Source organism: Pan paniscus, chromosome 4 (assembly GCF_029289425.2).
Source record: "Pan paniscus chromosome 4, NHGRI_mPanPan1-v2.0_pri, whole genome shotgun sequence".
NCBI lineage: Eukaryota > Metazoa > Chordata > Mammalia > Primates > Hominidae > Pan > Pan paniscus.
In genome coordinates this window covers 156,595,259-156,620,958 of record NC_073253.2, presented here as the reverse complement: position 1 = coordinate 156,620,958, position 25,700 = coordinate 156,595,259, and the positions used below count along the sequence as shown (strand labels likewise).

General features: G+C 36.0%; 1 protein-coding gene across 4 annotated transcripts in view; it reads left to right on the top strand.

Moving 5' to 3' along the window:
- Positions 1-25,700, top strand: part of GABRB2 (gamma-aminobutyric acid type A receptor subunit beta2) — a 259,255-nt gene that overhangs the window by 112,462 nt on the left and 121,093 nt on the right. For all 4 annotated transcript variants that reach the window (XM_014345144.6, XM_003808018.6, XM_014345143.6 and 1 more), the window contains exon 6: positions 24,478-24,560. In XM_014345144.6, the coding sequence (XP_014200630.1) occupies positions 24,478-24,560 (83 nt within the window). The remainder of the gene's footprint in view (positions 1-24,477; positions 24,561-25,700) is intronic.

Genomic DNA, 25,700 nt, shown 5'->3' with positions numbered 1-25,700 from the left:
ATTTTAAAATGTTAAATGTTAGAAAAAAAATACCCTATAATTATACTTTTAGAAATACTCATCACTAACAGGTTAGGCAGAATTTCCTTCTATATTCTTTGAATAAATATTTTTTTATTTTCACAGAAAATTGTGATTATATGTCCATTTAATAATTTGCTTTATTCACTTATTATGTGGTGAATATTTATTCCTTTTTGTGCAGTTTTATCTTGAAGGCTACATAATCTATCATATTTGTGTGTAATTCTGTATTTGGCCAAAAATCTGCTTTGTAATATTTAAGTGTGTTCCAACTTTTTACTATTTTAATGTTCTCCTTGATACCTTCTTGTTGATTTTCCATTTTTTGATTATAATTTTTAGTATTGACTAGATTTTTCAAAACTTGTATAATTTTCATAAGGAAAATAAAGTGCTATTTTTAAGAAGAGAGAAAAAATCTATAATAATAACTAGACCCATATTCCTGGGTCAATGTGTATGAACATTTTAAGGCTTTGGAAACACAGACATCTCTATATAACACTGCATTGTGATAATGATAGTAACCTGACTTCTGACCCAGCTGGGGAATGAGACATGCTTGTTCATCAAACCAGAGTCACAATATGGAGAGAACTTTTCACTAGTGTGGATATAGTGGACTGATATCCATATTTCTAGTTCCCTCCTGCAAAATCATCTGATTTCATTGGCCACTGTGGCCTCATTTGTAAAATAGTTATAATAGCTTATTTGCCTCCAGGATACCTAGCTACCTAGGGCACCTAGGTCCCATCAGATGAGGAAGTGTAAAAAATAAATAAATACATTTCTAAGTAATCTGTTTGGTGTATGCTTATGAGGTGATGGGGAGGGGGTGACAAATACACTGAGACATAGGGGACAACTTAAAGACTTAGAGTTACCCAGATAAAGTAGAGTGTGAAGAAGAGCAGAGGGAAGGGGATTCCAGGTAGAGGGAACAGCATATGTGATGAATGAAAGTAAAGGAAGAAAGGTAAGTAAAAGAATTTGAGAAAGGCTGGAACATGGGCTATGAGCTGGGGAACTATGAGAAATGAGAGAGGTTAGAGAGGGAAGAAGAGTCTTTTGTTAGTAATTTTTAAGAGCCTGGACTTTAGGGGAAGGGATGTCACTGATAATTTTAATCAGAGAGTACATGATCAAATTTGCATTTACTTGTCTTTTTGATAACCTAGAAATCAATTTAGAATTTTTGAGTTCTTAGGTCTTGACTACAAATAAATAGCATTTATTATTGCAATGAAAATTTTCTGAACTGTTGGTTACAAAGTGTCAGTTGATAGAATAATAAATGTAAGCCATATAATATTAACATTTTCTCAGTTCATGAGCTGAATTTAGCCCTGAGATTTACATCAGAGTGATACCTGGGTGCACATTTTGTCTAAATCCACAATACATTATTTTAATATTTAGAAATCCTTCCATCGTGCTTTTTCTTTGAAAATATTACACTAAAATTCGAATACATAGGAAAAGATAATGAAACATTTCGGTAACATTTTCATCATGATAAATAAATATCAAGCATTGAGACACAGATTTAGCATGTTTTAAGGAAATCTATAACATTTTCTAAGAAGTTTAACTCTTTTTTGTAAAGGATTGACAAATAGATGAATGATATTTTCACAGAAACATAGGAAGATAATTACTTTATAAATTATTTTTCAATATTTGAATATTAACAGAGAATCATCCTGCAGGGTTCTTCCAATAGGAAAGAACCTGTAAATAAATTAATAATGTATTTTTAGGGACAATTTTAATAAAGTTGAATGAATGTTTATTTGGTAAGTAATCAAGAATTGATGAGAAGAGGGTAATTCATAAAAATAATAAGCATAATTCTGTTTTATATTTCTTTTTCTTTTATTTTTATTTTTATTTTTTGGAGACAGGGTATCACTCCATTGCCCAGGCTGGAGTGCAGTGACAGGATCACAGCTCACTGTAGTCTCAACCTCCCCAGCCCAAAGGATCCTCCCACCTAAGTCTCTTGGGTAGCTGGGACTACAGGCAAGCACCACCTTGCCCGACTAATTTTTTTTTTTTTTGTATTTTTAGTAGAGACAGGGTTTTGCCATATTGCCCAGGATTGTCTCAAACTCCTGGGCTCAAGCAGGCCGCCCACCTCAGTCTCCCAAAGTGCTGGGATTACAGGCATGAGCCATCACACCTAGCCATAATTCTCCTTTCGTATGGCCAGAGGTCAAAGAAACTACTGTCAAAGAATTACTGGAATTACTGTATAAATTAGTAAAAGTGATTTTGTTTAACACCTTGGATGTTTATCTGTAGATATATACATGTTTCTCAATGTATATATCTATAGATAAAGAAATATTGGATTTTTTTCTGGAGTGCTTCTTAACACATAATACCTGTTACAGCTTATATCTATGATTTTTTTTGGTATCTACTGTGCATCATCCCTCCAAATTGCTCACACATTGAAGAGCATACAGATTGGTATGCATCCCTGTGAGCACACCATCAAAGCCCTTGGCACATAATGTAATATGATTCTGCTGTGTAAACACATGTTCTCCTCATCCCCATAAAGTACGAGGTGAATCTCAAAGGTTATATTGAACAAAAACAGCCAGACACAAAATGGAGCATATATTAATATTCCTTTTATATGAAGTACAAAAACAGGCAAAGCCAGTCTAAGTTTATGGCAGTCAGCGGTGTGGTGACTCTCGGGGAACAGCAGTTTCTGGGGAGCCCATGGGGAGGACTCTGAGATACTGGAAATAATAACTCATCTTCATCTGGGTGCTGTCACTCAATTCTGGGCCCTACACTCATCTAGTTTATGCTTATACATTGAGCCCTTTTCCAGACATATGTTTCAATAAAAAGTTTTAAACTGTTTTATTTCAATAAAAGTTAAAAAGCATGCACCTTTTTATAATTCATTGACATATTGCTAAATTAGACTCTGGAGAGCATGTGCATGACTCCCAGAATTTTAGAGTACCTTCTCACTATCTTGTTGAGATCTCTTAAAGATGCTGCTATTCACTTAATTTGATTGTCCTTTGCACTGATAACTCATAAATCTATCCATTTGACTTGGAAATGAGTTTATTTCCCTCAAAAATGGAGGGAGCTCACAGTATAAATTGTGCTAGCTGAATTCCAAAACACTCTTATATGTTGATATGATAAAAAGCAAGAATCAGACTAATTCATTCAAAACCTTGTTAGGATTCTGCCCTTGGACTGCTGATACCTGCTATGAGGCAGACCAAGTATCTTGTGAGCAGGGTTGCCAACTCAGACACCCACTGGGGCTTGTTATATTACAAAGTAAGGAGAATCTGGTGTGATGCAAAGGATGGAGACTGAGAGAAACTGCAGAAACCACATTCTTCTGAAAGGCATTCAGGCTCACATTGTTAAAGCAGTGTGCTAACCAATTGAAGTAAGTTGTTGATTAAATGCACCCTGTGGTCCAGTAATTTGTCCTATACATTGTATTATTCTCTGTATAACTATTCTGTGTATAACTCTGCTCTATATAACTTATTGCACATGGCCTAGTTCTTCAAAGTATTCTGGAAAGTTTTATTGAACATTTCATATGAATACTTGTTCTATAAATGCTACCAGTTCAGTATCTACTTAAATCTTACAGTAATTATGCATTGAATATAAAACCGTGTTATCCGGAATTAAGAAAATTGATTAATATCTACCTTAGGAAGTTATCAATCTTAGATGTTTATTTTCAAATGAATCTAAGGATGTAAGTGGTATATCTGTCTGTGTGGTTTGCATCTCTTCTTTAAAGAACAAACAGTTTTAGAGAAATAAGTATAAAGACTGTGCAGGAGAAATGTAGAAACTGCTTTATATTCTTGGGCACTTTACCTGCTTTTTGTCGAATACTAATTGTTGTGATGAAACAAAAGGTGTATTTAACATGTTATTTATTGTTATGGAGGCTACTGTTTGGCAGAGCATTCTTGCCAGTTATGTAAAAGGAAGGCATAAACATTAATTTGACCTGTTATAAGTTGTATACTTTTAATAGAAAACATCATCATACATGCATACATGTCTTTAAAGCATTAATTGCTATCTCTTGCAATGATATTTTTCTTGCTTCATTCTTTCTTGTCTTTCTTGTCATGGTAGAAAATATTCTACCATGCTTCCCCTGACCTCACTCAGAGTATTAAAATAGATTGTAATAATGATGATAAGAGTGGTTAGCATATATTGAACAATAATTTGCAAATGATTGTTCTAAGCACTTCATATATATCCTCTTATTTGAATTATCACAGGCACTGAAATAAAACAGGCATTTTAATCTAAGTTTCATAGAAAAGGAAACAGAGTTAGAGGAATTAATAAAATACTAGTGTCACAGAGCTGGAAATGCCAGGTCCAGATTTATTTCCAAGCCTGGTTCCAAATGCTATCCCATCTCTTTTTCAAAATGATAATTCTGTGTTTTTGGAGACACAACTGTAAATCCAGGAGAACTTCCCTGTTCTATTACAAATCTTGCTTTGTTTCCTGAACTGTGAAAATTGACTTAAACTCACAAGTCTTCTATCTTGTAATGAATTATAAAAGCAATTTGTCTTAACAATACCATGCATAACCTATTCTTACTTCTGCTTTACCATAGTATGAAATTTTCACCTACTTACATTAGGCGAATGGGAGAGTAGTTTAATAGTAATTTAATTGGCTTTTATCATGTTTGAGCTTTAAATTACACTTCCCAGGGCGCTTGAACATAAGTACTCACATCAGAACATCCTTTCCTGATCCTTAATTCAATATTTCTCTTTCTTTCTTAAATCAATGTTTTTAAACCAAGTTTCATGACCCTGTCAGTCAAATGGTCATGATAGCATGTTATCAAGCTATCCAATTCCATGTTATCCTGACAGCAACTCTATATGCTAGGCATCATTATTTCCATTTTAAAGACAAGCAAACTGACCTCTTTGGGTTACAAGACTAGAAAATGGTCAACTCTGGTGTTTGTCCCCAAGTCTAAGTGACTGGGTAGCTACCCAAGGCATGTTCTTTCCTCTCTACTGAAGTGATACCAGAGAAAAGTGGGCTAACACTCACAACATTTTTTTCTGTCCTGTGTTCATCTGCTACATTATTTAAGGCTGTGATGAAAAAATAATCTAAAATTCAAAGAAATGTACTGTATTAGTAAAAGAAAAGTTGCTCTGAAACCTCATAGATATCCTGGCTGTGGCCATGTACTCATACAGTTCCATACTGACTGGAATAAATCCTTAACCTTCAGTGAGTTTTAGTTTGGTGTTGGGTAGAGTTGCCATTGCTAACCTCTAGCTAACTCTCTGTTTCAATTAGGGTGAATCACTTAGTTTCTCGGAGGCTTTTATACCACATTACAAATTCCAGATTTTATCAAGGGCTGCTTAACATTAGCCCTCAGGACAGACCAATTCATATAACTATTTTATTTGACTAACACAATACTTTTAAAATTAGGATATTTTGTTTTAAAATTTAGACTTCCTAATTATCTTTTTAAAAATCTAAAGAGCATGAACACTGGGCCTTCTTTCCCACAGGTAACAATAAGCTAAAGCTGGGAAATTGATACCTTATCTAGACGGAGGGTTTTCTGTAGTTCACCACATTCCCCACCATTCCCTTTTGTCTTATGTTGAACCTACTCCTCATACTACAGAGGTCATAAGCCTGCCCTCTATGCGTCTGAGTTTGTGGCTCCTTGATTAGACTTAAATCCCTTATAATTTTAGCATTCTGTGTGTATTATGTCATAATTATGCTCTGAAGTTTTCAATGGATAAAATACAAACTAGTAAGCCTGGAATTTAAAGTCAACTATTGTTTACTTCCATCCATCCTTCACCAGGTTTAAATCTCAACACATTTGCTTACCAGTCAAGTTGACCTATTCATCTTACCAATATGTCCTGGTTCTGGTCATGTGCTCACACTACTCCATGCTGACTGGTTATCCCTCCAGGCTAAACACTGTATCTAGCAAAATCTGGTATATCTTTCATCACCTAACTTGTAGCTCATTAGCTCATTTTCTCTGCAATGGCTGCCTCAGCTTCCAATCATTTTCCTTATTTCAGGATTTCTTTTTTTTTCTTTTCTTTTCTTTTCTTTTTTTTTTGAGACGGATTCTTGCTCTATCGCCCAGGCTGGAGTGCAGTGGTGCGATCTCAGCTCACTGCAACTTCTGCCCCCTTGTTCAAGCGATTCTCCTGCCTCAGCCTACTAAGTAGATGGGATTACAGGTGTGCATCACCATGCCCAGCTAATTTTTGTATTTTTAGTAGAGATGGGGTTTCACCATGTTGGCCAGACTGGTTTCGAACTCTTGACCTCAGGTGATCTGCCTGCCTCAGCCTCCCAAAGTGCTGGGATTACAGGAGTGAGCCACCGTGCCTGGCCAATTTCAGGTCTTATAACATACATTATTGGTACTTACCATGTGATGCCTAATAATAATAAACATAAATAAAAATAAATATAATTATTTTACATTTATAGATAAAATTTGTGGAAATGCTTTTTCCATGCCAAACAGTTTCTATGCATTGTTTTAGTCTTTATATCCATGTTCAGAGGTAGATGCCCTAATTGTTTTTGTGCTTTCGTTATTATTGAGTCTCAAGTAGGTTAAATAATGTATCCAAGGTTGCAGAGGCGATACCTTCCTAGATTAGTTTATCCTGTATCTGAGCTTTGATTTTAAGGTCCTTAAGGTCAAAGACCACATCATAACAATTTTATACAATGCCTTCTACAGGGTTTAGCAAGCACCATGCTGAATGAAGTCTATCTATGAATAGATTAATATTCATTTATTGTCATTCAGGTGTATTACAACTCAGTAGTTTAATGACTTTTTGAAATTTATTGACGACATTATAATAAACTTGCACATTTTAGGTTTTAAGTTTATACATTATCCTATTCAAAATCCTTATATTTGCCTTAACTCCCTGATGGTGGAGAATAAAACAGTGGTTACCCAGGGTGTGGGGGATGAAATGAGGAGATATAGGTCAAAGGATACAAAGTAGCAAATATGCAGGATGAACCAGTCTGGAAAGCTAATGTTCTACATGAAGACTATAGAAATAAAATTGTGTTAGTAATTTTTGTCAAGTGGTTTTCAGCTGCTCTTGTCACACACACACACACACACACACACGTAACTCTCTGAGATGATAGACATGTTAATTTGCTTCACTGTAGTAACCATTTTACTGTCTATATGTATCCTGTCTAATTCTGTTGTAAACCTCAAAGTGGCAACTACAAAAAACAAAACAAAACAAAGGATTTAGGAGCCACTAGCCTAATGCATTGTGTTTCTCTCAAGAGATGGCATACATTTGGTAATTATTAGACTATCTTTTTTTCCTCTCAGGAAAACAGAGTCTAATATGCTTTTGAATGGGGCAGGGGGAGAGGGGATGAAGTGGGAAAAGCAAGGAGACTATTGAGAAAGTAAATGTAAAATCAGTTGTGTCACAGCAGTACAATGCATCTTAATCACTTAAAAATAATTGCTCTAGAAATAATGACTTATTAGCAATGTTGTAGTGTTACACCACCTCAAATGCCTTAACTACTGTGAACACTGGGCATGAAAATTGTAACCAACTTATAATGTTGCATCCCAGTGCTCTGAGAATACTCCTAAACCATTTTGTTAATAATTACCTGACAGAAATATATCTTTACCTAGCCCTTGTTGTCATTAAACATGCTTTGAAATACTTTAATATTTCTAGGCTGTATTGGCACTCTTTAGTTATGTAATTACATTTAGCAATCCCTACAGTTTTTGTCTGTTGTTTTAAGCTAAAATTCATTACAACCCAAATTAACAAAGTTGTGCTGAGGCTGCAAAGGATTTAGTCATTTGCTTCAGTTCCTAGGAATTAAAGATAGAGGCTGCTTTGGTGAACTTGAACGTACAGAACCCCACTGAGACCATTATGAGTCATTGGTAGGCCCTGCCTCCATCACCTTGACAGGTGAACCTATCCTTTACCCATCATCTCCAGAAAGGAAAATCTACCATCTACTCAGTAGAGTTATTTCATTATTTTACAGCCCTCACTATCCGCCAAGTAATCTTTCTATTTAACCTAAATCCTCCAAGTCATTTATGTTATAATTTATGGTCAAAGCTTCCTGTTTGGTCCATTGCAGAAAATGTGAACAGCTGATCATCACTCCCTAAAGCCCTCTATATAAATGGAGACTGTTATTACATCTATTAGTCTTCTTCTTCTCCAGTTAGACAAACAGAGTTCATTCAGCTATTAGTCAAACAACTAATTTTCAGATTTTAATATCCAGTATCATTTCACTGAAATATGAAGCCCTTTGCCATAGGTTTTGCTCTTTATTTTTTAAGAGAAAGAGAAACAGAAGACATAGATAGGAAAAAGTCAGAGACCAGGATGGGGAATTATTGGGAAATAGTCACAACACAGCTGTTCTTTATCTTGGTTGACCATTCTCTCATTCTTTCAACCCTGTTCCCATCTTCCAGCTTGTATGAAATGAAATTGTTCATATGACAATGGTGTCACACACATCTTCTTTTCTAATAGCTCCTGTTATCAATTTTCTTTTTTTCATCCAGAGATCAAGTGTGATCGCTTTAATCCTTGCCTTTTTGCCAATGTGCTATAATATTGTTAGTGCTTCTTATTGTAAATTGTGTGTAATTTCCAACATGAGTATTTATACCCTTTTCTTCTGAGTCTTTTTTGTTTATTTGAAATCCTTCTTTAAAATGAGCCCCAGTTTCTTTTTATTATGATTCATTTCATTCTGCTTTAATTCTTTATTTAGTCAACTGAGCTTCTTACTAAATATGCCATCATTTGGGTACAAGGGGATGTTTTTCTTCATTTCATCTTGTGTTTTTAAACAACCCTGCATTACAGATGTGTGTTTTGAGAGGGAATTTTCAGTCAAGTACATTTTTTTTTCCTGATTTGTCTTCTAGATGATTTTTGTTTTAATCTGTCTTCAATTATAAAAGGTTCTCTCAGTTCCAGTTTTGGTTGCCCTGATTTGCATGTACCACCCTCCCCCAGTCGACCCTTTAGAACTCCTCTAAGTAATTAAAAGCTTCTGAAGGAATGAAATGATTTCCACAAGTTAGAAGAAAATTATACTTATTTCTTTTTGGGGAGAGTCTTAGGGTTCTGCTTCCACTCAGTTCTGAATAAATTTTTGTCCAAAGTTCAAAAGGACCTTTTGCATATTAGCAGCTCCTCTACATAGCAAGAGGTAAAATCAAGACCCAAGTCCAGCACTGCTTGATTTCTATAATCCCATTCTTGCCCTCGGTGCCTGTGTGCATGACAAACTTATGTTCCTTTACCAAACACTGTGCTCCCACTCCTCACTGTTATGAGTCATGTAGTGATGCACATCCTTGTGTACGCTTCTTTATCTTTTCTAATTGCTTCCATTGGATAAAATACTGTAAGTAATACTACTGGGTCAACATGTGAGAGATCCTTGATATCCAAGTTACCCTTTATGAAGATTGAGCTAATTTATATTCTACAAGCAATTATGAGAAATTTGGTTTATTCACATCCTCATCACATATTATATTTGGAAAAACAAAAGACAATTTGCTAGGAGAAAGATGGTACCCCATTATTTCTATGAAAAATGTAAGCTATGTCCTCATGCACACCATATGTCAATATTAACTTCTGATAGATTTAATAATTAACTATAAATATTGAGACCATAAGACAGATAGAAATATGAGGCATACCTCAGAGATATTGCAGGTTTTTTTCCTAGACCACTGCAATAAAGCAAATATCACAATAAAGTGAATCACAACTTTTTGTTTCCCAATGCACAAAAAGTTATGCTTACACTATACTGTAGTGTATTGTGTGCAGTAACATTATATTTAATAAAAATAATGTACATTCCTTATTTAAAATACTTCATTGCTAAAAAATGTACTAATGATCATCTGAGACTTCAGTGAGTCATAATCTTTTTGGAGGTGGGGAGCCTTGCCTTGATGTTTATGTTCACCAACCTGCTGAATGATCAGGATGGTGATTGCTGATTTGGGGTGCCTGGAACAATTTATTAAAATAAGACAACAATGAAGTTTGTCATCTTTATTGAGTCTTCATTTCACAAAAGATTTCTCTGTGGCATGCTTTGCTGCTTGATAGCATTTTACCCATAGAACTTCTTCCAAAATTGGAGTCAATCCTTCAAACCATGCTGCTGTTTTATCAAATAAGTTCATGTAATATTGTAAGTTCTTCATTGTTATTTCAATGATATTCATAGCATTTTCACCTGGAATAGGTTTTATCTCAAGAAGTCACTTTCTTCGTCCATCCATAAGAAAACAATTCTCAATCCTTAAAGTTTCATCATGAGGTTGCATAAATTCAGTCACATCTTCAAGATCCACTTCTAATACTAGCTGTCTTACTATTTCTACTATATCTGTAGTGACTTCCTCAATAGTCATAAACTCCTTAAAGTCATCAGTGAGAGTAGAATCAACTTATTCTAAACTCTTATTAATGTTGGTATTTTGAACTCCTCCCATGAATCATTATTGGTCTTAATGGCATCAAGAATGGTGAATTCTTTCCAGGTTTTCAATTTACTTTGCCTGGATCCATCAAAGGAATCACTATACATGACAGCAATAACCTTATGAAATGTATTTCTTAAATAATGAGACTTGGAAGTCAAAATTACTCCTTGATCCATAGACAGCAGAATGGATGTCATGGTAGCAGGCCTAAAAATATTAATTTCCTTGTATATCTCCATAAGAGCTCTTGGGTGACCAGGTGCATTGTCAATGAAGGGTAACATTTTGAAAGGAACCTATGTTTTCTGAGTAGTAGGTCTCAACAGTAGGCTTAAAATAGTTAGTAAATCATGCTGTAAACAGATGTACTATTATCCTGGCTTTGTCTTTCCATTTACAGAGCACAGGCAAAGCAGATTTAGCATAACTTTTAAGGGCGTTATGATTTTGGGAATGGTCAGTGAGCCCTACATTCAACTTAAAGTCACCACCTGCATTAACAAGAGTCACCTGCCCTTAACAAGAAGGTCAGCCTGTCCTTTCAAGCTTTGAATCGAGGAATTGACTTCTCCTCTCTAGCTATGAAAGTCCTAGATAGCATCTTCTTCCAGTGGAAGGCTGTTTTGTCTACACTTAAACTCCGTTGTGTGGAGTAGCCACCTTCATTGATTACCTTAGCTACATCTTCTGGATAATTTTCTACAGCTTTTCTCCATCAGCATTTGAAATTCACCTTGCACTTTTATGTTATGGAGATGCCTTCTTTCCTTAAACTTCATGAACCAACCTCTGCTAGCTTCCAACTTGCCTTCTGCAGCTTCCTCACCTCTCATAGCCTTCATGGAATTAAAGAGATTTAGAGCTTTTCTCTGGATTAGGCTTCAGCTTAAGGGAATTTAAGCTGATTCCCTTAATGTGGATGTTTTGATCTTCCATCCAGAGCACTAAAACTTTCTCCACATCAGCGGTAATGTTGTTTTGCTTTCTTATCTTATCATTTCTTATCATTGTTCACTGGCATAGAACTTTAAATTTCCTTCAGGAACTTTTGTTTTGTGTTCATAACATGGCTTTGTGGCATAAGAGGCCTAGTTTTCAGCCTTTCTTACTAAGAGTAATCATTTCTAGCTTTTACTTTAAAGTACACATGGAAATCTTTCTTTCACTAGAACACCTAGAGGCCATTGTAGAATTATTAATTGACCTAATTTCAATATTGTTGTGTCTCAGGGAATGGGAAGGCCTGAGGAGAGAGAGAGAGATGGGTATGGCTGGTCATAAAACAAACATTCTATTAAGTTCACTGTCTTATATGGACATGCTTCGTGGCTCCCCAAAACAATTACAATAGTAATGTCAAAAAGCACTGATCACAGATGACTGTGACAGACATAATAAAAATTGAAAAGTTTGAAATATTGTAAGAATTACCAAAATTTGACACAGAGACAGGAAGTGAGCACATGATTTGGAAGAAAATGGGAACAAATAGACTTGCTTGACACATGGTTACCACAAAACTTCAATTTGTAAAGAACACAATGTCTGCAAGGTGCAATAAAGCAAAGCACAATAAAAGGAGGTATGCCTATCTCGAAATCTTTCTTCTCTCAAGATGAAGAGAGATTTTTCCCAACACAAAACAGTTTAAGAAATAACAATGTAAATGATTGATAACTTTTATCACAACAAAATATCAAAAACTAGAATGCATCACTAAGCAAAAGAGAAACACCCCTCAGACACACACACACAAAAACAACCTGCAAGTACATGAATAAATAATTTACAATAAAAAAACTGAATTGAAACTGTTAAATATAGAAAAAACTTCCTGGTAATCATAGCTTTTCAAAGATGGAATAGTTTCCTTTCAGAGAGAATGAGTTCCAAAGCACTAAAGAGATTCATTAGAACAATAATTATAGAGATCTTATGGATGGAATTCAATCATTAGAAAGATATTTGTATAGACATCATTTTATCATCTTTTCTACTTTGAAAACCTGTAATTAAATGATGATATTTCCACCAACATTTAAATGGCACATGCAGTTTATGGAAGCGCCTACATTTGATATAGTTATGCTGATCATTTACAACCCATGGAATGTTAGTATCCCATGCATATTCCATATCTCATGTAGAGAACATAAGCTAATGCAAATAGAGTAAGTTATTGACAAGGAATGCCCTTAGTGCCAACTTAGGGAAAATTCTCTTAATAACATTTTTTAGAGGGAAAAATGCATATTCACCATAGAAACAGTGAAACTATAGAAAATATAAGAAAACAAAAATCAACTATATTTGCACTGCCTATTTTAGTATAATTTTAGTCATTTGCACACTTAATAAACCTTTTTAAATAAATGTGAAATCATACTATACAACTTGATTTCCTGTATGCTCTTTTAACTTTCACTTATTAATAAAACTTTCCTATTTCCTCACTCTTCTTAAAGTGTTTTTTATTATATCATGTGACTGGATCAAAATTCATTTAAACATCCTTATGTATTAGCTATATATACATTTACATCTATATAGTATGTATATGGAATGAATCAAAATTCATTTAAATCTACTTGTATATTAGCTATATATACATATATACCTATATAGTACTTACCTAGAGTATTTCTGAGATTTTTTTGCCCAACTATAAAGAAAGTTGTGTTTAACATCCTGGCATACAGTTTTGTATAAATTCACATTAATTTATTAGAGTAGAATTTTTAGGAACACATGTTTGCACATTTGGTGGATTTTGATAAATATTGTCTAATTACCCTCCAGAAAGTTTGTGCCAATTTACAGTCCTCCTGCCAGTATGTGCAAGAGGATCTATTTCCCTCCAGAATTTGTAGTACCAGATATTATAATTCCTTTAATTTTTGCTGATTAGATAAGCAATAATTGTCATGGCTTAAGTTTTATTTCTAATACATATTTGTGGTTTCTAATGCTGCTAAGAATTTTTCCACATATTTACTGCCTATTTTATATAAAAGAAATATTTATTTTATTTTATGTTATAGAAAATTTCAGCTCATCATAGCTCACCTAAGAAGCCTTCTCCACCACCCAGTTAAAGCAGGCTTTCCTCCCTGACCATTGGTCACTGACTCGTTTTGTTTTCTTCATGATATTTGTCACCATCTGAAAATATCCTGTGGATGTATTTGTTTAATTGCTATTTTCTGGGCCCCATAGTGGATTGAGGGGTCTGTCTGATGTTGGGTTCTCCTGAAGCCGACACCAAAGGACCCTCTAACAAGCTCTCACACATATTTTCCATGCAGTTGCAACCATGTACTGCAGTGAAAATATGTGTGGGGGCATGTTAGAGATTGAGTCATTGAGTCAGCCACAGAATATGTTGCCCACTGAACTTTCAGCAAGTGCCTTACCATGAGAGAGAGAAAAAAAGTAATTGCACATATTTTTTCCTCCATCCACTGATGCTGCGTGTCCCAGGAAGGTGTGTAAACATGTGGCGGTGGGAAAGAGAGGATATAAAAGTCATTTCAGTTATCTGGGGGTCGCTCTAATGGCAACACTCCTGCCAGATCTCCCCTGCTGGGTTGCTGAGGCTCCATGGAGCTTGCATCATGTAGCACAGTTTGCCGTCTTTGTTCAACCCCACAGCTTCCTTTCTTTCACAGGTGGTGGTCCTTAATAAATGTCCTTCAGGGTCTGCTTCTGGAAAACCCAACACTAGACAGAGCTGAATGCACTAAAGTGCCTAGAAAATAGCAATTAAGCAAATACACAGGACAGTTTCAGATGGTGACAAATATCATGAAGAAAATAAAACTGGGGATGAGGCAGTGGCCAATGGTGAGGGAAGGAGGGCTGCTTTAGTTGGGTGGTGGGAGAAGGCTCCTTAGGTGGGTTATGATGAGCTGACATCAAAATGATAGAAAGGGGGAAGTTAATTTAAGGTGGTAGGAACTTTCATTCCCTTAACGCCAAAATCCCAACACAAAGGACCCAGGAATGGAAGAGTTCTAATTTTTTGATGGACAGCCTAGCTAGAAGAACCTCAGATTTTAAGTACACTTCTGCAATGTATTCTATCAGTCAGAGACCTGACAGGCAGCAGATGGCACACTGAAAATGGGGTAATTTGAGGAGAGTGCAATGAAAAGACTATTTACAAAAAGAAGAGCAGCACTCCCTCCCTCCCAGAGATAGAATCCCCAGGTTGCCACCAGCTCTGCAGCCTTCCATTTCTGAAGGGGAAAAGGAGGGGACAGATAAGGGAACCTGGCCACAGGTCTTACAGAAGCAAGACAGGGCAACCTGGCCACACGTTTTGCAGAGGGAGACAATTTCCCTGGTCTCCCTCTCCTCCAAGCCCAGACTCCTGCTCTACTCCCCATTGGCCACATCTGCCCTGAAGCCCAGGGAGCCTGTTTCGGAAGTCCAAACTGTCTACTCTTTAGGGATACACAACTTGGTGGTTAAAGGTAGATTGTGGAACTGAAAAGGAAGGGAAGACACCCAACATGTGTAGCTCACATTTTAAAATAATATTTGCAAGGGTGAAAAATAATATTTGGAATAAGTGAAAAGAGACCCAGCTGAGGCTGTCACTTGGTCTGTCACTGGCTAGTTGTACATCAACATCTTCAAGCCACATTTTTTTTTTTGCATTTGTTAAAAAAATTAAAAGACTGGGATAAAACTGATAAACTTGTTCTGAAATGGTATGACTCTGATGTGTCACAAATCAAAATAAAATATTAGAGAGATATTTTAATGAATGCAATAAAAAGTATCTGGCATATTGAGGCATTTGTTTTACATTGAGAAAAAAATTAATCACTTTTGAAACAGAGAGTGGCTTTCTAGTCTGTAAGAGACTCTGGTTCAACTATATTTCTTATCATGATCATTTTAAATTTTTATTTATTTTTATTTTTATAGATTCAGAGGTTACATGATCAGGTTTCTTATGTGGATATATTGCATAATGGTGAGGCTTGGGCTTCTAGGGTATCCATTACCCAAATAGTGAACGCTGAACTTTGTAGGTAATTTGTCAACCCTCACTGCCCTCCTACTTCCCTGCCTTTTGCAGTCCCCAGTGTGTGTTGCTTTCCTTTGTAGGTACATGTGTACACATTTTTTAGCTCCCACTTACAAGTGAGGAACATACCGTATTTACCTGTCTGTTTCTGAATTATTTCACTCAGGATAGTGGCCTTCAGCCCCATCTGTGTTGCTGCAAAGACAAGATTTCATTCTTTTTCATTAATGCATAGCATTCTACAGTGTATATATACCACATTTTCCTTATCCAGTCATTTGTTGATGGACACGTAGGTTGATTCCATGACTTTGCTATTGTGAATAGTGCTGAGATAAACATATAAGAGCAGTTATCCTTTTGGCGTAGCGGTTTATTTTCCTTTGGTTAGATACCCAGTAGTTGGATTGCTTGGTTGGTTGGTAGCTCTATTTTTAGTTCTTTGAGAAATCTCCATACTGTTTTTCATAAAGGTTATACTAATTTTCATTCCCACCAACAGTGTATAAGTGTTCCCTTTTCACCACGTCCTTGCCAACATCTGCTATTTTTTACTTTTTCATAATAGCCATTCCGACTGGGGTGAGATGGTATCTTATTATGGTTTTAACATGCATTTCTCTGATGATTAGTGATGTTGAACATTTTTTCATATGTTTGTGGACCACTTGTATGGCTTATTTTGAGAAATATCTTTTTTGTTAGTTTGTTTGTTTGTTTGTTTGTTTTTGACACAGGGTCTCGCTCTGTCACCCAGGCTGGAGTGCAGTGTCTCAACCAAGGCTCACTGCAGCCTTGATCTCCAAGGCTCAGGTGATCCTCCCATCTCAGCCTTCCGAGTAGCTGGGACCACAGGCATATGCCACCATGCCCAGCTAATTTCTGTATTTTCTGTAGAGACAGGATTTTGCCATGCTTCCCCTGCTGGTCTCGAACTCATGGGCTCAAGCAATCTGCCCTCCTCGGCATCCCAAAGTGCTGGGATTATAGGTGTGAGCCATAGCACTTGGCCAGAAATCTCTGTTAATATCTTTTGCCCACTTTTTAATGATGTTATTTTTTTTCTTGTTCCATTGTTTGAGTTCCTTGTAGATTCTGGATATTAGTCGTTGTCAGATGCCTAGTTTGCAAACATTTTCTCCCATTCTATAGGTTGTCTGTTGTTGATTATTTCTTTTGCTGTGCAGAAGCCCTTTGGTTTAATTAAATCCCATTTGTCTATTTTTGTTTATGTTGCATTTGCTTTTGAAGTCTTAGTCTATAAATTATTTGCCTAGATCAAGGGTCAAGAAGAGTTTTTCTTACGTTTACTTCTGGGATTTTTATAGCTTTGGGTCTTATATTTAACTACTTAATCCATTTTGAGTTAATTTTTGTGTATGGTGGGAGATAGGAGTCCAGATTTCAGTGGTTACAATTTAAAAAAGAGAATGATTACCCTTTTTCAGGGATGCAGACTTCCTCTAAGACATAACTTAGAAGACAGTATATTCTCACCTCTGAGATAAACAAAGTACCTATAGATGAAACCGCCAGGAATGTAATATGAGAAAGGTTGGTCATCAAAGAACTAACAACAGAAGAAGAATAATGACTGAGGCTGATATATCTATATCTATTAATATTTTCAATTGAGTAGTATTTATATGCTCACAAAAATGAGATTTTTGTTGCATAGTGCTGCTTTGATTCCACAGCATGCTATTTAAGGGAATGTCTTCATAATAGTGCCTGAATTTGTGCAGAAACCTGTGTAGCCCTTCAATGGTCACAGTTTCTTTGCAGAGGATAAGATTCCAGAAAATGAAAGAGTCACAGAAGGCCAAACAGCTGCAGAAGAGTACAAATAGCTCTAATCTGAAATGCATGATTTATCAAATGGGAACATGATTGCTAGCAATCTTACTTTTTTTGGTGATTACAAAGTTGAGCGTAGTAGTGCATGTGACTATGAGGACTTTTAAAGAGCTTTTAAAAACATTTATGCATGAGTCTTGGAGATTTTAATCTGAGCAGAAGGCCTCTGTGGAGGTAAATCAAGAGGATAGAATGGCGAGGAATGCTGAGGGAGACCTTCAATCAGGGAAAAATATTAAGTGGGACTCCTTGGGGAGAGGCCTGTAGTTGCTTGTCTGGGGTGGGCTAATCTACATAATTGACTAAAACAGAATGAACAGCTGTGAAATACAGCATTTGAATGTGTGGGTAAAACAAAATTACAGAATATACAAGGTCACAGAACATGTAATGTATTTTCATGGGATTATAGAATTTCTAAGCTCATTTGGTATGTAAGAAATTGATCAGTCCTCCAGAGAAGCTAAATGGCTTTACCAAGTTCAACTAGGAGGTTAGCTACCACATTCTAGTTAAAAATGTGGTCTCTGGAGTCAAACATCCAAAATTCACATTCCAGCTCTACCACTCACCGTGTGACTCTTGGGGAAAATCACTCTACTTTTCTGTGCCTCAATTTTCTCATGTATAAAATGGGAATAACAATATGACTTAACTCACATTAAATGAGATTATATATGTCAGTGACACTAGATAGTGTCATGAACATAGTAAGTGATCAATTAATATGTTAGTTATTAGTGAGAGTGCCAAAGTGAAAGTCACCTAACTCCTACAAGCAATGTTTTACCTGTTCTACAAAACATAAGAGCATATTATAAGGGAAATATAAGTAAGATATTAATTCCATTTTCTAACTAAAATGGTTGTGAGACACAGAATAACATCAAGTCTTCTTGGAGAATTTGAAAGTAAGAATTTTTTAAAGTGACATTGGAGGAAAAGACTCAGGTGAGCTCTTTAGAATTTTCAGAAGTTTAGTTCATACTCTAATGCTTAAATTCAGCAATTAGATCTTTCCCCCCACTAGCTGAAGTTTTTATATTAGTTTGCTTTGTAGTTTGCAAAAATATATATCAATATATTTTTTATAATTGGCCTTTTTAACGTGTTAATTTTTCTTTAGTAACTGATGCCCACTAATGCTGGAGAATGTCTTTATTCTTTGTAATTAGAATAAATTGTGCTTTTATGTAAATGCACATTTTGAGCAAAGTAAAAGCATGCTGTGTATTACAACAATATGTTTTGAATATAGTTAGGGTTAAGGCATCTAATTTTTTTTTTTTTTTTTTTTTTGAGACGGAGTCTGGCTCTGCCGCCCAGGCTGGAGTGCAGCGGCGCGATCTCGGCTCACCGCAAGCTCCGCCTCCCGGGTTCACGCCATTCTCCTGCCTCAGCCAAGGCATCTAATTTTTTTAAACATACAAAGATGTTAAAAATTTTTTTTTCTCGTGGAATAATTGGATGGTTGCTTATATAAAGAAATCAAAGAAGGTAGAAGTTCAAAGTCACTTTCTTATAATTTCTGGTTAAAATCCTAACAAGATTCTCACATTTTAGTCACATGTTTGAACATATATTCTAGTCCTGAAGCCCCTCTTAAGGAGTCTACTGAAAGGCCCAAGTTATGTCACCTTGATTATGATTCTGAGGTTTTCATATTGGCTGGCAAAGTCATTTGTTATTGATTAATGGCTATCTTTGGTCATTATCAAACTTGGATCCAGATGTCATATCCAAACTTGTAATGCTGGCTGGGCATGGTGGCTCATCTCTGCAATCTCAACACTTAGGGAGGCCGAGATGAGAGGATTGCTTGAGCACAGGAATTCAAGACCTGCCTGGACAATATAGTGAGACCTTGTCTCTACAAAAAATTTAAAAAGTTAGCCAGGTATGGTGGTACACACCTGTAGTTCCAGCTACTTACAAGGCTCAGGTAGGAGGATTGCTTGAACCTGGGGAGTGGAGGTTGCAGTGAGCTGAGATCATGCCACTGCCCTCCAGCGTGGATGACAGAGTGAGACCCAGTCTCAAAACAAAACAAAACAAAACAAAACAAAAACAAACTTGGGGCCGGGTGCGGTGGATCACGCCTGTAATCCTAGCACTTTGGGAGGCTGGGGCGAGTGGATCACCTGAGGTCAGGAGTTTGAGACCAGGTTGGCCAACATAGCGAAACCCCGTCTCTACTAAAAATACAAAAATTAGCTGGGTGTGGCGGCAGTTGCCTATAATCCCAGCTACTAGGGAGGCTGAGGCAGGAGAATCCCTTGAACCCAGGGGGTGGAGGTTGCAGTGAGCTGAGATAGCACCACTTTATTCCAGCCTGGGCAAAAGAGCAAAACTCCATCTCAAAACAAAAAACAAAAGCAAACAAACAAAAAACCCAAACTTGGAATACTATGTTAGCATCAATAAATATCAGGTAATGACACTATAAAATATTTCGTATGGCTTTGGTACAAAATCCTGGCTTACTTGTTGCATTTCTTGATTTTATAGGTGCCTTGAGTGACTGTTTAGGCTGTGCTATGTATTTGTTTTCTTGCTCTGTGTTAATATTTTATGATACAATTCATTTTTGGATAATATTTCCCAATGGCTAAGTAGTAAAAAATTTACCCAAATATCTCTTAGTCCAGTGAGAATATTGACGTTTCCCAAGGGTGGTCTTCATCATACAATAGAATTTACCCTACAGAAGGCACATTTCCACTTTTAACTATAGACGACTTACTACGGATAAATAAGACACATTCTTGAGGCATCATTGACTCTTTCTTTTGATTGAAGACAGAGCTGTTTCACAATGGTCTTAAAAATTAATCAGGATACCTGCATAATGATGTACTAGCCTCACTTCAAAGACACCTAGTAGTGGCGTTGAGTTATTTAAGGTCCATTAAGCACGTTTGTCATGACTCAGAAAGACATGTTCATGAAAAGCTCATTAACTGTGTTTATTGTATTGACTTCTTCCTGTAGAAACAGCTCTGTTATAAATCAAAAAGTCTCAAACAACAGATTTAGATGTTTATTCCTGAGCTTGTTGGAATAGATTAATTCCAGGACAGCTTCTTCTATATTTTAACTTCCAAATATATTTGAGAGTTTTTACATGAGTTAAATAAGGCACTTACTAAATATAGATAATTGCATCAAAATCCTTAGCTTTGGGATGCTTATGTTTATTGATCCCTCCCTTTGTTTTATTTATTGTTATATTTGTTTTATTATTATAATAATAATTAATATTTTTTATTTGGGGTTGGTGGCATGTGCCAGGTACTTATCAAAGGGCTTGAGATATAAGTATGACAGAACAGATGTGGCTCCTGATCTCATAACACACCTGGAAAGATGCAAGTTTGTTGTATATCTATATTTTGTTGCATAGAATTCCATGTATATGTAGGGAGTAATTATTTATTTTGCATATTTATGTGTTGGGAAGCTATTTACATCCATCTTGATATCTCTGCCTTGCTTATAATGTAAGTGTATGGGTATTCTACATGTCTTTATGTATATAAACATGTACTCATACTGCCAAATAACTTCTAGTAAAATGAGTTATCACAGTATCTACATGTTAGCAGGTAGTAATAACTATAAAAAAAGTTGCATAACAGTTTATGAGTTAAAAACATTCCTACTTTTGTTATATCACAGCAAAGTAAGGTGGCAAGTTTTCATTGAAATTTTCAGGATGAGGCAACTAAGTGTCAGAGAATACAATGACTTGTCTGTTACTCATCATCGACCATATGATCAGGACTCCAAGTGGACTATTTTGGCTCCAAAGTTTCTGTTCTAATCCAATAGAAGACACTTACAAATGCTTTGTAAATATTGACTAGAAGACATTATAAATGTCTTTTAGCTTTATGAAGTGTATTATATCATTAAAACAACAGTAAAATGCTGGACTAAATAGGAATGTGTTTGTGAGGAAAACACTTTCTTCTAATTTATTTTTAAAACATGAGTAGAACTCATTGCTCCTGCAGTAGCATTAGCCAACATATTTTTCTTGGTGTTTCCAGCACCAGTTCACGGATGCTAGTTGCCGTGAACATGTATCAGCAGAAAGTGTGACCCACAATCTCTAGTAGCAATTGCAAACTTCACTCATTAACACAATCAAGGCTTCTATACTTGGCTCTCTCTCTTTTTTTAATTGTATACATGCCCTTGTAACTTTCGTATCTTTTGTGTTCATTCTATCAGATGAGGTTAATTTTCTCTAGTTTCTCAAGACAGGATTATTTCTGCCATTTTACATAAATAGCATTGGTGTTTAATATGCCCATCATGTACCTAATTTTATTTCTGTTGAAAATGCCTGCTCTCTATAGTAAAGATCTCTGTATATTACTGGCAATTCAGAATGTACATGTAAAACCAAACTAAAAAACAAAAAACATCAGTGGACCAGTGAGAAATTTAGCCAAGTGTCACAGAGCCAAAATAAGTTATAATTTTTTAACCTTGAGTGAACAATAAAATGCGAATGTAACTTTTAATAGAATTTATAGAATATAAGAATTTGGTAAATCCCATTGAAAACATAAACAATCAAGTTGATAAGATAAACTCTGGTACTATTTATGTAATCTTAATTAAATTAATTAAAATGTATCTATTGTTAAAATATAAAAAGAACCTCTACAACCTAAGACACGTTCTAATTTTAAATTAAAAAAGAGAAATAATGTAATAAAATAATCTTCCAAATATTAATAGAAAGACTTACAATGAGCAAAACCAACTCCTGGCATCTTTATAAATTTATTTATTTATTCATCTATCATATACTTATTGAGTTCCTTAACAGCAAATAGAACAAAGTCTGTGCCCTTAAACAGCTTCAACTTTATTGGAAGACAGATTCTTATAAAACATAAATAAGGCTGAGTGCAGTGGCTCATGTCTGTAATCCCAGCACTCTGGGAGGATGTGAGAGGATTGCTTGAGACCAGGAGGTTGAGGCTGCAGTGAGCTGAGATTGTGCCAATGCATTCCAGCCTGGACAACAAAGAAAGAACCTGTCTCTAAAAACAGACAAGCCATAAATAAGCAAAATAATTTCAGATTTTGGTGACTGCTTGAAGGAAATAAACAGAAAGATAAGATGGAGCATTAGTTAAGGCAACCACTTTGGGTGGGCTGCTTGGAAAGGGACTCTCAGAAAAGGTCATTTTTAACTGAAGGATCAGGAGCAAGGGCTCTATAAAGATCAGGGAGACACGTGTTCTAGGCAGAGAGAACAAGTAAGAAGGCCGAAAGATATTGATTGAGGACATGGAGTGAGATGATACTGGGAAGGAAGGAAAGGACTAGAGTATTCCAGATACAACAGGCTATAGCCAGGACTCTGGCTCATCTTGGAAGAGCCATTGAAAATGTTAAGCAGAGGAGTGAAAAGATCTAATTTATGTTTTTAAAAGATCTGACGGTTGTGTGGATAATGTTTAGTGGGGCAGTGAATAGAGTGGCTGGGAGACCAAGCTCCTGCAGTGATTTGGATGTAAGGCATCGGGGATGTAGACTCAGAGGGGAGGCAGTGGAGATGGTAAGGAATTGGTGCAGCAGAGCCAACAGGACTTGGGGAAAGAAATGAAGCAATTGGGACAAAAGTCAGCTCTAGGAGACTTACAGAATTAACAGAGCACAAACCTTAATGAAACAGAAATCAAACAAAAGAGCCAAGAATGACTTACTTCAAGTTAATCACATGTTTCCATTCTGCACCTGAGGAGTGAGACTCCCACACCTGACTCAGGAATTCCATAGGCTCAGTCTACCTGGGTTACGGTTTAGATTTTGTCCAAGACTTTTTAAATAAAAATGTCTAGCTATAGATCGTTTCTCCCAAGCTGGAGCTATATCTTCCTTCTGTGTTCCCAACACATAGTATAGTGCCCCTCACACTACAGTAAGCTAAAGTTGATCAAATTCAACGTTAGTTTCTACTTTTAATTTCCCTCAGCAGATGTAAATTTTTAAAGGGTCTACTATGTGCCAAGTACTCTGTTGGAGTTTTTACTAAAAAATGGAACTCATACCTACATTTGGAATGTTTTAAAACTTGTGTTCTTTCATGATCCTATGATGCCTCATTAATCAGAAAACATACCTTGATAACTCATATATATATATATATATATAAACTCTAAATGTATATATTTTTTGGCTTCTAGAAGGTCAATAGAAAGATTAGTAAAAAATCATGACAAATATAAAGACAAATTGAAGGAACGTATTTATTTATTAGTGATAACATAATAAAGGTACTAAGTGTTCTAAATAAATAACTATGCCATCCCATAGGAGTATACTGTCTAGGGGATCATGAAAACATCAGATTACTCAGGACAGAAATCAGGTATAGATAAAATACCAAAATCAGGTATAGATAAATGGCTGATTGTGTGTTATATTAAAGCACTGCAAAATACTATACTATGTATAGAAAGGTGAAAAATGATGGATCAAAACTAAGATTGATAGATTACATGTTTCTGATCTTGAGGAAAGGAGAAGAAAATAAATGTGAGAGAAATGGGAATATTCTTTGCCCACATTCTCAGTCAGCAGTGATGCTTGTAAAATAGAGTCTTGGCACCACTCCACCTCTCCCCAACACATGCTGGAGGCATGAGAAGTGCCTTTTGAAGAAACCCTCTCAGATTATTTTGATACAAGTAGATAATGGACCATACTTTGGGAAATGCAGATTTAGTCCAGACTCTATCTTCTGAATCGGTGTGAGATTCATAAAGGAATATGGTTATCCAAAGTTGCATCAGTCATTTTCATTAGTACTTAGGGTAAATCACAGTCTCTTCTTTGATACTTAGATTTAAATTTCCAGCTCCAGCCTTAGACCTGCTAACAACACTCATCATTGCTATTTATCTTCTAGAATCACAACCACAGCTGCCTGCATGATGGACCTAAGGAGGTACCCACTGGATGAACAAAACTGCACCTTGGAAATTGAGAGCTGTAAGTCGTTCTGAGAATCCAGCTAGACAGGACTCTGCTTTAAGGTTCTTACGCAGAGGCCTCCAGTCCTGGCTCATGTCCAGACCACAGGCCCTGCAAAGGTTCTGCTAGCCCAACTAAATTTGGTTGAGGGAAGCATTGACAGCATCTTTTCTCAGTTATGCTGCCACCCTCTTAGTCTCATCCCTAACTCTTCGCGAGAGATATTTAGGGAAGAAATAATCTGGCAATAAAAGGAATATGCTAACAGCCTGGAAGGAGACCGAGGGCTATTTCAGGCATTTAAAATATGGAATTGGTGCAAACAGTTACAACAGACTTTGGAAAATAGGTGGAGGTGGCAGAGTGTCACAAGTTGTCCTGTCTTTGCCTCTCATAAACTTTCTATCTTTGTAATTGCAAAATAAATGTGGTCTTTCAGATTAGTTAAAACATTCATAGAGTAAGGTTTTATAGAATGTTTTCTGTTGTTGTTTCAAGGGACTATTTTCAGTCTCTAAAGTATATTTTTTGCTGAAGGCCATCTGATGAGCAAGATTGTGAGTGTGTGTGTGTGTGTGTGTGTGAATTCTGTTTACTGTGCTGACTTGTTTTGCAATGTGCTTGCTTTCCTAGGCCATGATTTTAGCTTCCACATTGATGATTCAGTCAGCTGCCCTATTGGGTGGGCTAAAATGGTGATTTTATAACGCATCTCCATTTTGGAGGTCACATATGGGGTGGTTTGAGGTAGAAGAACATTTTGAGTCTCTGTCACTTCTTTGCAATGTTTCCATACTTTATTTCACTAAATCTTTATCCCACTAAATAATTGGAAGCTGACAATTTTATATCCAGAATTCTAAATAATGAGTAACTGGACTGTTGTGAGGGTACTCTTAGCCTTTATGAGGAGTTTTAGCTCTGGCAAGCAGCATGACTAAATCATTGCTGTGAGCAGAAATATGGCATTTGTGACACATTGTGGATATTTTTGCCCAATTTAAAAGATAGCTTCCAGGGTAATTAAATTACATGTATTTTTGAAGAAACTGATTGCATACTTGTATTTCAAATCATCATTATTTTCAAATTATATTTTTGCCTTACAGAACTAGTTAATGAAATTAGTCCATAGGATTTCAATTATTAACTTTATGT